This window comes from Neophocaena asiaeorientalis, unplaced genomic scaffold (genome assembly GCF_003031525.2).
Source record: "Neophocaena asiaeorientalis asiaeorientalis breed wild unplaced genomic scaffold, Neophocaena_asiaeorientalis_V1.1 scaffold364, whole genome shotgun sequence".
Lineage (NCBI taxonomy): Eukaryota > Metazoa > Chordata > Mammalia > Artiodactyla > Phocoenidae > Neophocaena > Neophocaena asiaeorientalis.
The window spans coordinates 1,298,235-1,312,332 of record NW_020172457.1 but is presented as its reverse complement, the minus strand read 5'-3'; the positions used below and the strand labels follow the sequence as shown (position 1 = coordinate 1,312,332).

Here is a 14,098-nt window from a genome sequence, read left to right as displayed (position 1 = left end):
AAAGGAAAAGTTCTGGTAGAATACATTGTTAATCATGTTCATATCTGAGTAGTGGATTAGGGAACTGACTTTTACTTTCTCTTTTGTACATTTTTTAATGTCTGGTTTAAGAAAATAATAAGTACATGTTACCTTTAGAATCAGAAAAAATTTAACAACTAAGGTTTTTCAATTTTGAAAGAAAAGTAATAAACCTCTGGTAGTAGTATGAAAGGTAGTTGCCGTGGGAGAGGCCTGAAAGCTAAGCAACCGCTGTGTGCTCTGCCCTCTGAGGACTAAAGTAGGGAGGCTCACATTCGAAGAATTTCTACACATATCAAGTCATTTGGCATGGGCACAATTTCACTTACAAAGTCAACTGATATGTTATTGAGCCAGCAGCCGGGCACATTCTGATTCAAAATGCCATGAAAACATTTTGGCTCCTTTTTTGTTTTTAACTATGAAAAACAATTTTAACATGTTTCTTTATTAGTAGCAACAAAAGGTCCTCAAAAATCTAGCTCTGGCAACTGTGTATCCTAGGTAAGAGTCTACCGATGCAAAGTGATGATAAATTTTAAGTAGTATGAAGCAAGAAGAGTTAGCAGAGACAGGGGCAGTGATCTGAATGTGGAAGGCCACGCCTCCAATGAGAAACCTAAGATGAAGGAAGACTGAGCGTGACCTGGCTGAGACAGATGGCATATCTAGGTCGTGTCAGAACTAAAAGCCAACAGCATCCACCATGAAGCACATTGGGTGGGTGGGAGGAGGGAGAGGAGCACCTCTGAGATGTTCAAGTATAGTGGGAAATTAAGGGCTTCAAATGAGATTCCATCTAGGAGCGGGGAGGGTTTTGTTGTTGCCATAGGGTGTCCCATATGGAGCTTTTATGTGTCTTTTGCTTGTCTTGGAAAAGCAAGGCCCCAAGTAATAGCCAGGACCTCATGGCTGATCCAGAGATGTAGAAGGGCAAATTAAGACTTTCTGTTTGATTAGCTTGGGAAGCAGTCATTAAGGACTCATTCTCCCTGCTGTGGTTAAAGCTGTCTACTGAGAAATAAGCCAAAGGAATATGAGGCCAAGAATCTGAAGACTGAAGCCAAACCACTGGGAAGGGCTTTCAACTGCAAACTACAACGTGATTGAATTAGAAAGGAACATTCAAATCATGTCATGCTGTCACCTCAGATTCAACAAGTCTAAAATTGAACCCATCTTTCCTCACAAAGCAGCTCCTCCACTGCACTTTCCTAATAACAGCAGAATACTACACCGTAGTATGCCTTAGCACAATACACCCATGATTTCATTTGATTGTCACCCACTTACAGACAAGGCAGTTTAATGCAGGTTAATCAAAGGGCTGCAAGCTGGGGAGAGGCCAGTTCTAGAAACTCGGTTTTCTGAGTATTAACCTAGTTGTCCTTTAACTGTATCACACTGCCCTTCTCTCCGTGTTTGTGGAAATAAAACAGTCAGCTTTATGGAATTACTAAGTGACAGTTTATTTATTTGGCATTTGAATGTTGCATACTAGCACGTTTTAGCAAGTATGAAGTCAGAGTTTCTTAAGTAGCAAAGAACAAACCAACCAACCTTCAGAACTGTTCATCTTGTTTTTGTAAGGTCAAAAACATTCATAGCATTTGTATTATTGAAGTCAAAAGATAGGTAAAGTAAAGTACTGGATCTAAACATACCTAGTTTGTAAATCCAACATGAGCAAACCATCATCAGTCATATTAGGTTCGTTTTGTTGGTAGAAATTATGTGATTCTGCTGTTTTGTTTTCTTTCATTTGTAAATTATTTTAGCTTAGTCATTATTGATAAGTATGAAACGTGTACGTACCTGGATTTCTATTTGTAGATATGTAAGTAACACTGTGAAAAAGCATGTTAACTCTCCAAGGTAAAAAGCAGTCTGCTGCACAATGCAGCTCCATTGCATCCCGTGTATCCATCAGGCCAGCTTGTCCCTGGGCCAGCCAGCACTGCCATGCCTTCTCAGCACTCTGTATGTCAGTACACAGTCCTCCTTCCAAAACAGCCAGGTTGACCACGCAGGCTATCTCCTCATGAGTCTGAGCATCTGCGGTTCCCCAGCTCCGATTCTTTACTTGGGAATAAATATTAGGGGAAACGTATCTAACTAGTGATATTGATTGTATAATTTCCCTAAATAGTTCTTTGCTTCTGATAAACTAGGAAAACTAAATACCATATATGCATGTGAAACCCTCTGCGCCTCTTCTACTGGCCTTAGACCTTAGGTTTCTATCTAAATACACACCTGTGGGCTCCCAAGATGTGTCCAGTGTGTGGGTAGTGGGACACTAACGCAGTTTTAGAACAAAAGAGACGGCCTTAGAGGGCACTGCACTGACTGTGAAGCCTCCTATCAGTTGTCAATAACACTTTTCTTCAGTGAAAGTGAACAAAAAGGAAAACAATTAAATCCGAGCAAAAAGGATCTCCTGCTCTGGAGTTTCGTTGGCTATTTGGCTTATTAATGCCAAAGTCCTGGTTTGGTAACATAACTTGATTCTTTTCTGACCTTTGTGACAACATATCCACAAATAATTCATACAACATGCTGAATCTTTTCAATAAGCGTTTTCAGTACTTTCAGTTCAGTTCTTTGGATTTCTGCTTCTAAATCTTAACATGCTAGTCATCAGCTGAGTAAAGAAATCTAAATATGCTAACCCACAGTCTCCAAAGGCAGTTGCTTTTGTGTAAACTTTTTAGTTTAAGCTGTTATTTGGTCATTGTAAATTATCCTCTGTAGCTACTGGACTAATGCTTTTCAGATACTTAAAAGTTTAAAAACTAGTCAGATCAGGTCTCTAAACTTAAGGAACAGAACCATCCTTTTAGAACTCTATGGTTCAGTAAGTAGTCAAGCTCAGTGTCGATCCTTCCAAGAAGCTGGTGAAGATGGTGGGCAGTTGGCAAGCTCAAGAAGTTGTCTTTGTGATGTTACAGAATCGCCTACCAGCGGAACGACGATGATGAGGAAGAGGCCGCCCGGGAACGGCGCCGCCGTGCCCGGCAGGAAAGGCTGCGGCAGAAGCAAGAGGAAGAATCCTTGGGACAGGTGACTGACCAAGTGGAGGTCAATACCCAGAACAGGTACTGTCCTCTTCAGAAGGGAGAATTTTTCCAGGTGCTTCTTAGCCTGTCTGATGAAAGGAATGTGTTGGGCAAAGCATCCCCTTCCCAGCCCAATTCAACTCTTTCCGTCTTTCTAGCTTGTTTAATTCTTCTGTGGACGTTTTAGGCAACTAACCAGATTGGACAGGCAATCTGATTTAGACATTAGGACACCAGTACTCCTTTCTCCCCACCCCCCCACATCCCATCCCCTAAACACACCCCAGTTGAAGGATTTTATTTTCTTTTGTAATCTAGTAAATTTTTTATTTACTACAAATCGTGGGTTATATGCTTAAATAAGGAAAACTATTTACCTTCATTCTTTAGGGTATTGTTATCTGTTTTGAACTGAAGATGTATTCGTTTAATAGTCCTCTGTACCTACCAGTAGCAGATAATACTTGAATTTTAGAAGTAGGCATGAATTGCAAATGTCTTATTTTTCCTGATACACACCCTAAACCAGTATCCTTTGATCTCTACAATATTCAACAAGGTGCAGAATCCTGTTTAATTTAATGTAATTATTCAAACAAGCTCATGAGTTTAGTACTACATTTTTTCCTATACCAGTCCTGGTAGAAATCAGGAAAGTCGAGAATACTTAATAAGTTCAACTTTTTCAAAAGGGGCTTTTACAAGTTCACACATACAAGGTCACACAGTGCATTACGCTAATAGTTAGTATATTTCATTTATATGCCCCCAAGGTATAGAAAAGATGAGGAGGGGGAATGGAGAAAAACATAATTTTATTTTTAAATTGTGGACTGGTTAAATATAATGCAATCACCATGTAAGACCTTTTGTGTGGCTTTGGTTTTAGATTCTTTCATTTTGTGTGTGTTGGGAGGGCACTGTATTTGATAATCCCCTTCATTCAATCTGTGTAGGAAATTCTGAAGGGAAAGGGTTCTGGCCTCTTTAACGTGAACTTGAGTGGGTACACAGAGGGTTTCTGAAGGCAGTAGTGAACATGCTGGCAGGCAGGATGATTCAATCAGGAAGCTTCTCGGTTAGGTGGAAAAACAGACTTTGTCCCTCCGTAAGTAGCTCCTGATTAGGGAGGGAGTATAGCAAAGAGGTTCTCTGGGGTTCACTACCTAGCTTTGAATCCCAGCTTGACCCTTTCTTCACTAACTGTATTTCTTCAGTCCAATGGAAGTAAAAATCATACCTTTCTTTTAGGAATGTTGTTAAATTTAAATGAGACGATAATACCTGTAAAATGCACAGTGCTTGCGTATAGTAATTTTGACCATTATTAGGAAGATGGTAGCAGAGTCTTACAGATCAGGGCTGCATAGGCGTCACTGCCTTTTCTATTTCTGAGTTGAAGGGGATGGGAAAGAAAGAGTTTAATAATGACATTTTAAGGCCTTTTGTGAATCTGGTTATTAGTGAGTAATCAACAATGCCTTAAGAAATTACTAGTGCCTATAGTTTTCTAGCTTTTAAAATCTTGCTTCTACTTGTGTTTCTCTTCTTTTTTCACATTGTACTATTATTAGTTATTTCATGCATTGATTGAGTACAAAATTCCTTTTTTTAGCCACGCATATTCACATCTGATAACATATGATTTACCTCTGACATACTAATTAGCCCCCAAGAAGAATAAGTATTCTTCTTGGGGGCTAAACAACTGACTGGTACTCAACTTCTCCTGTTGACTGCTGTCCTGATTTATAAATAGCGAAGAAAGGTTCAGTAGAGTCTGTTGTTTCTTAACTCGAGTTCTTTAAGCCAGCTAGCATTGTGGAATTTGGGGTACCTCTTAAAAATTATTTGAATTCAGTTGATCCAAATGCCTTATGTATATAGATTTCCCCCCTTAAATTCTAAACTATTTGCATTTTCAGAGAAATTTAATCCTTATGTGTCTAATTCATGGAGACAGTGTCTTACAGCAACAGCTGAGGCCAAGAAAGTTTAGAATCTAGCCTTTAGTCTGCCATTTCTTGTTGTTAAATGTGAAATATGTTTTTCCAAAATTAAGTGAACTTGAACTTCAAAAGGGCCAAGGTTGGTATGAACCATGAAATTTGATGGAGTTTCTAAACATTGCAAGACACGTTCTTCCAACTCTGGTCACAGCCCTAGTATCACATGACTGGCTGTTTCCTGCAGTGAAGACCAACACCCCTGGCATGGGCAGTGTCCAGCATCCTGCAATAGTGAGCACCATGGTGGACATGCTACAGTTTGGCTTTTAGAGATTTTTTTCTTTTTTTATAAACATCAAATTTAACTGTCCTTTGGTCTACTGCAGAAAAGAAGGGCAAGAGACCCTTTATTCATGGGAATCTTGACAAAGAATGGAGATGGTATATTTATTAGTTAGGGCAACATCAGCTGCTTTAACGAGTCCCCAGATTTTAGTAGTTTGATGCAGTAACACATACTAGTCCAGCGTGGGTATTTCTGACTGGTAGAACTGGTTCCCTATCTTCTTTCCTCCTGTGACTCTGTCAACTTCAGGGGCTTTGGAGTCCTCTGATCTAGCCAGTAGACAGAGATAGAAAGGGAAGAGAATGTACCGCTGCTTCTTACTTGTCCTGGTCTGGACATCTCACTTCTGCTCACATTTCATTGGAATTATTGGTCATGGGGCCCCACCTAAGTGCGAGGAAGAGGGGAGGGTGGGAAATATAATCCTTGACAGGCAATCACTTCCCTGTGACTAAGGAACGAGGAGCATAAGTTGTGGTGGACAGCTAGATGTCTCCACCGTGGGGGTCACTGGCCTGAGTATAGCATCTCCACACTATAACGTACACTCCCATCCTCTCAAAGTGTTTAGTGTTCCAGCAATCCAGATCAGGAATTCCAGATGACTTGGCAACATGTGGGGACACTACTTGATACAAGAGGAATTCGTTTCTTCAGTTTGGTTCTTGACTTAGTTTGAGTTCCCTGAAAGTCAGATTCTGAAACAAAGATTTGAGCACAGTTTACTTGTAACATGATCCCAGGAAAAAGTGGTAGCAGTGTGGGGAAGTGAGACAGAGAAGGGAAGGCAACCAAATAAAGGTTTCACTACTGAGCAAGGTAATTACCAAGGTAATTTACCAAGCAAATTACCACTGGGGGTATCAGGGGCTTAATTCCACCAGGGAACTCTAAGATCCACTGTGGTGTAGGCACCTCAGCTCTATCTGATACCAAAGGTGAGGGGAGCTTAGGTATTTACACATTAATGCTCATCAATTGTTGCTTGAGGCAAAATGCCCAGGTGGCATTAATACTCAGAGCACTTCTAGTATGCAGAATAGGTTCCCCACGGCCAGACAAAGACCATGGGCAAAGATTTGCATACGCTGCCAGTTGAAAGCCAGGCAGGAATGTACTAATATGGGGTTGTATATGGGGAGATGTATATACCTGCATGTTCCCATGTGGCACAGCACATGAGTCCAGCTGACCGATTAATCAGCAAGCTGCCCTTGCTGTTGTTTCTGTTGTCCAGTGTGCCCGACGAGGAGGTCAAGACGACCACCACAGACACTCAGGTGGAGGCCGACGATGAGGCTGCACTCCTGGAGCGCCTGGCCCGGCGGGAGGAAAGACGCCAGAAACGCCTTCAGGAAGCACTGGAGCGCCAAAAGGATTCTGACCCAACAATAGCAGATGCAAGTTTGTTGCTACCCAGCAGAAGAATGCAGAACAACACAGCAGAAAATGAAATGGCAGAGAAGGAAGAAAAAAGCGAAAGTCGCCGGGAAAGATACGAGATAGAGGAAACAGAAACAGTCACCAAGTCCCACCAGAAGAATGATTGGATGGATGCTGAAGAGAAAAAGGAAGAAGAAAAAGAAAAGGAGGAAGAAGAAGAAGAAGAGAAGCCAAAGCAAGGGAGCATTGAAGAAAATCAGGTAGAGGTGGTGGCAGAAGAGAAAGCAGCAGAAACCCAGGAGGAAACAGTAATGTCATTGAAAAATGGGCAAATTGGTACAGATGAGCCTAAGACAGAAGAGGAGAGGGAAAAAGGCTCACATGAGATTCCCCATAATGAAAAGATGGAACAGGAAGCAAGGGAGAGAGCTGAGGCAGAAAGGGCCAGGTTGGAAGCAGAAGAAAGAGAGAGAATTAAAGTCGAGCAAGAACAAAAAATAGCAGAGGAGAAAGCGAGAAAGGAAGCAGAAGAAAAAGCAGCTGCACAAGAGAGAGAAAGACGGGAGGCAAAGGAGAGGGAAAGGATTAAGGAGGAGGAGAGAAGGGCAGCAGAGGAGAGGCAGAGGGCAAAGGCAGAGGAAGAAGAGAGAGCTAAGATAGAAGAGCAAAAACGTAAGCAACTAGAAGAGAAAAAAAGGGAAATGCAAGAGAAAAAGATAAAGGGGGAAAAGGTAGAGGAGAAAACAGAAGGGAAGTGGGTCAATGAAAAGAAAGTACAAGAAGATAAACTTCAGACAGCTGTCCAAAAGAAACAGGTACAGTAAACATTTTGCACCAAATGTGTGATGCCTGCAACTTACGAGAAATGTAATGCACATCAAATTTGGGACTGAGGCCACATTCCTACAGCCCCACGTGCTTGATCATTTGGCAAGCTGCTCATTTTTTTAGGTCACAGCAATGTGCAAGCATAAAGCAATCAATTGATAGCCAACTATTCCACCAACCAAATTTACTGGTACGACCAGAGAGAAGTGAATTGCTCTGTGCTTCGTTGCTATGAATACCAGAAAAAATGAATTAACCCAAAGATGACAAATGTGGTGGTGCTGCATTGACTGATGATTCTGCACTGCATCTAAACTCATTCCTTTTTAACAACTTATCTCTATCCACAGGTCTACATGAGGCAGGGGGACCATAACTCCTCACTTTATCTGTGTGTTTGGCATTTAATAAAATATGCTAAAAGTTGGGGTGGGAAACTGACACGATGAATCATGGTCAGAAATATCATCTTAAGGAGGCAAAATCACCCCCTTGGAATTAACTGGTAATAAGGGAGGGCAAGGGGGCAGTTTGGACCTTTTATAACAAGTGTCAAAACCCTGATTTGCCATCATGTAGACCTGAGCTTAATGTAAACTTGCAGAAAGCCATTCATCTGAGGTAGCATCAACTTAAAACTGACTGGCAATTAAGAGAACACATTTTGCGTCTTTTACCATCTGGGTGACACAAATTTATGTAGCACAAGGAAGTGTGGAAATAGGGGGTGGGGGAATATTTGTAAGCTAAGAAATATTTTTTTCGTCTGTCTGCAAGGCTGCATTAAGAGCACTATACCTAACCACCACCACCGTACCACCACCATCTACCCCGCAAAAAAAAAAAGAAAAAGAAAAAGAAAAAAGAAATGCTTGTGTATCCACCTTTCCATAGAGAACTCTCTATCGCTAAGTCTGCCTTGCACTGCAGTTGTCTTTCACTCCTGCTTCTTACAAGGGGCTCATAAACACAGCTTCCATTGAGATGATCAGGAACAAGATGCACCAGACCACACACAGGATTTGTCCACACGTACTAGATGCACCACATCACGCTAGATTTCAGTGAGCACGATGGCAGGCTCATGAGGAAAGATTTTGCGGGGAGGAAACTATCCCACGTTGTTGTTTAGAACCACTGGCACGGGGGGAATGTGAGCACTGGGACAGCCAAAGAGAAGTCACTTCACGCCACATGCAGAGTGACCTGAGCACCCTCTCCCTCTTGTAAGCTAGCAAGGGCTTCTTTTAAATGAGTGACCTTACCATTCTTGAAAATAAAAAGGAAGAAGAAAGGGGGGCTAAAATGCAAGCTAAAAGAGGAAAGTCCCAAGAAGACAAGCCTACCTTCAAAAAAGAAGAGGTAAATATCATTGAGAAAGAACCTAGCCATAAAGCAACAGAGAGCAGTGTTCCACAACATTTCAGGTCTGATGAAAATTGTAACCTCTAATCCAGTGTTTTTCAAGCCATGACTCATGATCCATTGAATGGTGAAATCAACTTAAAGCATCCCCAAATTAGCTAAATGTGTCAATCTGCATTTTTAAAATGAAATAGATAGAAAATATCAGACGGCATCATGGCCAGTAAGTATTTCACTGTGATATAAATTGTCTTTATTTACTGTGGGTCACAGTCAGAAAGCTTGAAAAACACTCCTCTGATCAATCTTACCCACTTTCTACTCTCCCAAGTGCTATTTTGTTTTCCTTGAGCCATCCTACTTTTGTTTCAATCATGAAATATTTCCAACTGGCTTTGATTCATGATTTAACTTTTCAAAGGAAAAATACTCCCACACATCTCAGTAAAAAATTTGATGAACTGAAGATGATATTTGGTTTTCAAAAGAGAAGTTTGGCACAGTGTTCTGCATTGCATTTCTGAGGCACACACAGGAGCTGGTGCCAGGGTGTTTGACTGTAGGTAAGTAAACAAGTCAGTGGACCAGAGCTGCAGAGAGAATGTCATTATGCCCCCGACATAATTAAAATGCTACATCAGAAAGCCTGACCTTGTTTTAACCATCATGCTTATGTCAGTTCCAAGCAATCCTAAAAACTATGACAGTACTTAACAAGTTCAAAGTACTTAAACATGGTAAAATTGAAGTATCAAAGGTAAAAAGACTTGAATTACTCTGCCTGTGGGGCTGAATTGTAGCTATTGAGCTCCAACTCAAATGGACTCTTGCTGCATTTCTCTGCCCATTATGGCATAGAGTAAGACACAGATTTAACTATTGCTAATCTAGCAAATAGATGAGATTAAGCAGGGGGATGGTTATTTTCTTAAACTTTTTTTCATAAGATTCATGTAAAAAGTAAGAACCCCTAGTTCTTACTGTTTGCTAACACATACCGTAAACAAAATGTTTATTTTGTTTACGGTATGTGTTCCTCCCTGTTTCTAATAGAACTTATGGTGGCTTGGGAGTGAAAACTGAATGTGAACACTGCCCAGTTAAAAGCAGGAGAAAGAGTAAATACTAATAACTAGAAAATTGAATTTGGCTCTAATGAAGCAGCTAAAGAAATTGTTAAACGTGTTGGGAACCACTGTTCTCATTTTGTAACAGAAGAACACCTACAAATTCATCTCCAAAAAATGAAAATTACCTTGGGACTAAACTCAAACAGAAATATCCCACATGGGTTCATCTCTAAAGCTAGTGTTTTGTGGGGAATATCTTTCAGTCCAGAAGGAAGAGGGCATGAAATCATAACTCAGTGATTAAGTTTATGTGGAGCAGGAGAGGCTGAATAACTGTTTGAATTCATCCTGATTTAACTCAGTTCACCAAGACGTGATTTGTTTTTAATGACCAAGGCATTCTGTGTTAATGTATTATGTCCGTGAGCTAGAAGGGGCTCATCAGCAGTCATCCAATCATCCTTTTGCCTCTTTTCAGATAAGGCCCCAGTTCAATAATGGCCATGGTATGATGATTTCAGACCTGCCTCTTTCCCTGTTTGCCCTCCAGCACATTCCAGTGTCCCAAAACTTGGCCTCTTTTTGACGCGAGGACAGATTAGCTCCTCAACCCAAGCTTAAAAAAATCTGCTATTCCTGTTTTAACATTGCATACATAAATTACTAGTTGAAGGACTAGATTTTCCCCCTCTCCAGCTCTTTGTGTAGTTGCTTCATGTAGATAACTTTAAATCATATTTTACATGATTTAGCCATTTTAAACGCCCTCCTCCATCCCCACCCCGAATCCCACCTTTTTGTGTCCCCCCTCAAAAAAAGTCTTTCCTTTGAATTCAAGGAGCTACGTAGGATAGGTAAACACAAACGTCAGGTGAGCAACATTTGCAGAACTCACTCCAATACCTTTCCAAAAACCTTCTTTCTCCCACTGCAGTTTAACTCTTTGTGGTGATGGATCGCAGGTGACCAGCAACCTTGAAACCTGATTTAGCTTTTTCTCTTCCCCAACTATAAAATGCCTCCTTTTAATTAAAAAAAAAAAATTTTTATTGAAGTATAGTTGAAGTGCGGTGTTGTGTTAATTTCTGCTGTACAGCACAGTGATTCAGTTATACATATATATACATTCCTTTTTTTGATATTCTTTTCCAGTTTATCATAGGATACTGAATATAGTTCCCTGTGCTATAAAATGCCTCCTTTTAGTTCTTGACCCCAGAGCTCTTTTTTTGTTCTGCCCTCTAATAGGAAAACAGTTTCCAGCAGAGCTATTCATATAATATTGAAACTGATATTAAATCACGTAGGCCAAAGCCTCTCACTAAACATCAGTGTGCATGCTGATCACCTGGGAACTTGTGAAACACAGACTCTGACTCAGTGGATCTGGGTAGAGCCTCAGCTCCCTGGTGAAATCCATGTTGTCCGTGGACCAGTAGCAAGTAGCAAGGATATATATCCATGTGGTAGACGTTGGACTTGGAAAAGGAATTGAGGCTTCTGAATCTAACAAAAGTATATTCAACTTAGTCTGAAAAACTGTAACTTGCAACAGTTCTTATCACTATTCTGGAATCAAATGATGCAAAGCGATACAGCACAGAGACTGGCGTCTCAGTCCTTTCAGACTTGCTCACAACCTTCTGAGTGTCTCTCTGGCACAAGGGCATGTCACTGGAATTCCCACCCCACACACATACACCCATGTGTTATCCCACTGAATAGCCCAGATACCCATAGTGTTATCCCAATGATCACATTTGACCAGAGCCTTTCATATGAGCATGCTGGTGTTATCTGTATAGGAAGCACTTTAGCTCCTTCAGGATACATAACCCCATATTAATCCATCAGCATAGATTCTCTTCGTGGTAACATTTTGATCTAGAGGCTCTAATGCTTTTCCGAGTGGGCTCAGAATATCCCATTAGCTTAGGTTGAATCTGCTATAGAATCCAACCCACTGTGCTTCTTAAAGTGTTATGGAATTACTTTATTTATTCATTTCCCAGAAAGAAAAGATAATTTGCAGTCAGCATCATTATCATTATTTCATTGGGAATTTTTCTAAGAAAGTCTTCCAAAGAGAATATAAGCATACTATCTACCATAACTTTGCCAATAAAGGCAGAGCTTGAAAAAAAGGGATTTTTCTTCTGTTAGACATGTATTGTTTTACAAATCTATTTTATACACATCTTTGGATGGTAAATTAGGTAGTACATTATGGGAGGTATCTGGGAAATATCTCAGACTCCAAGATAGGAGAAACCAGTTAAAGGGAATTTCTCTCTGTATAGCGCTCCGCAAACTATGAGATTTGACTCACAATTTCTTTCATGGGTTCCCTGAAATGGGACCCCCTCACCCTTAAACGTGTATCCCCAGATACTTCTTAACCAGGATATAAACTCCAGTCCATAGTTTCTGGAACTATACCCAACAATGGTAGGTCAAAATGAGAAGAGACTTTGCTTGCTCCTGCCTGCCCAATGAATACTGATTTACCATCAGGCGAGGATAGTCACCAAGGAGCCTTATTAAAGCTGTAGGACAGACTAGGAGCTTCCTTCTCTTCTCTGTCGCCTCTCAAGACAAATCTGGAGCCAAGAGGGAAATGACAGGATGAAAGATTAGTTACGGATCGTCTAGTGCACCCCTCTCTTTTTATGTACATGGAGCCAGCATTCCAGAAAAGATAGGTGACTTAAAGTAACAGCTAGTTTGTTGACACAGCAATAGAACTAAAACTCGCATTACAAAGCTCTCAGAGAGAATGGCAAAATAGCAGCCCCCCTCTTCAGCATGTCCAAGGGATGTCCTAGATATATGCCCCTTGGAGAAAGATTAAAGTCTTAACTGATTGGGGCAACATGGTAGTGAATAGTCCATCAATAGTAATTTAATCAAATAATACTCAACAAAGGCAGTCAGGCAAAGGACTACTGAAGGTTCCTCAGTAGATAGCAAAAAAATGTCCTCTGCTTAGTAAAACATGCACTTTGGCGGGAGTTAGGTATCTGAACTATAACAGCTGCGAAGAGGTGAGTGATGAGGTAAGGGGAAACCATCCTGGGCAGTCCCTGAAGCCCTGAGTTCGTACGCCCAAACCCTCCTCCTTAGGTTTCTTTATAATGTTAGTGCTTTGTCACTGTTTGTCTTGAAATGAGAAATAATGAGCCTCACCTGCTTTCACACTCATTTTTTAAGAATGCGTGAGATGATCAAGTAATTTGAACTCCTTTACCCCCCCCCAAAAGCTATGTAAATTCAGTATACTTTGAAATAATCTGTCTCACTTACTGTGAGGAACTTGTAACACAAAACCCACACAAAAAAAATTAAAGCTAACACCTGCTCTCCATGTCTCACCTTCCTCTGTCTTCCACAACAATCATAAAGCCACTTCCAGAGACTAAATTATTACCTTCAATGGAAGTCAAAGTCAACCCTGGAATTTTTCCTGTTCCATTCTATCTTTAATGGTTGAGATGACTACAAACATGGCCCCACAGGTCTCTGAGTCATCCCGCTAAAAGTAGGGTTATTATGTCTTCTATCCTGGGGACCCTAGTTATTCATTTGATTAAAATATTTAATCAAAAATATTTGATTAAAATAAAATTCATTTGATTAAAATTCATTTGATTAAAATGTCTTCCTCTGACATCTGCCAAAATTGGCTTGACAGATCTGGCTCAGTAGGTTTCTTATTCCCTCCTCAACACACCTGTGTCCTTCTCAAAGAAGTGCCCTTCATCCAAGCAACCTGGCCATTCTCCCATCAAGGCCACACTAATAATTGCTCCTCCCGGTGGGAACTGAAAACAACCACTCTTATGTGGAGTTCCCAGAACACAATAGTTTCTAAATGGTAACACCTCCACTACTTTTGAAAATAAAACCTCAGTGCAATAAGGGATGATCCTGACCTCCTAAAATTGTGGTCAAGGTCCTTGCTCAGAGGCTAGAGGACCACAGCTTATGCTCTAAGAATTTCTTCTGATTCCAGCTCTACCACTTCATTCTCCGGTAGTTTGTTTTACTTCTGAGTTTTCTGGCTTCCTAACGATGTTG

General features: G+C 40.7%; 1 protein-coding gene across 10 annotated transcripts in view; it reads left to right on the top strand.

The window, feature by feature from the left end:
• Positions 1–14,098, top strand: part of CALD1 (caldesmon 1) — a 180,721-nt gene that overhangs the window by 141,789 nt on the left and 24,834 nt on the right. For 6 of the 10 annotated variants that reach the window (XM_024737938.1, XM_024737939.1, XM_024737943.1 and 3 more), the window contains 2 exons: positions 2,973–3,119; positions 6,613–7,573. In XM_024737938.1, coding sequence (XP_024593706.1) covers positions 2,973–3,119; positions 6,613–7,573 — 1,108 coding nt within the window. Of the gene's footprint in view, positions 1–2,972; positions 3,120–6,612; positions 7,574–8,870; positions 8,949–14,098 lie in introns of all 10 variants that reach the window. The other 4 variants (XM_024737946.1, XM_024737944.1, XM_024737947.1 and 1 more) reach the window with 2 other exon arrangements.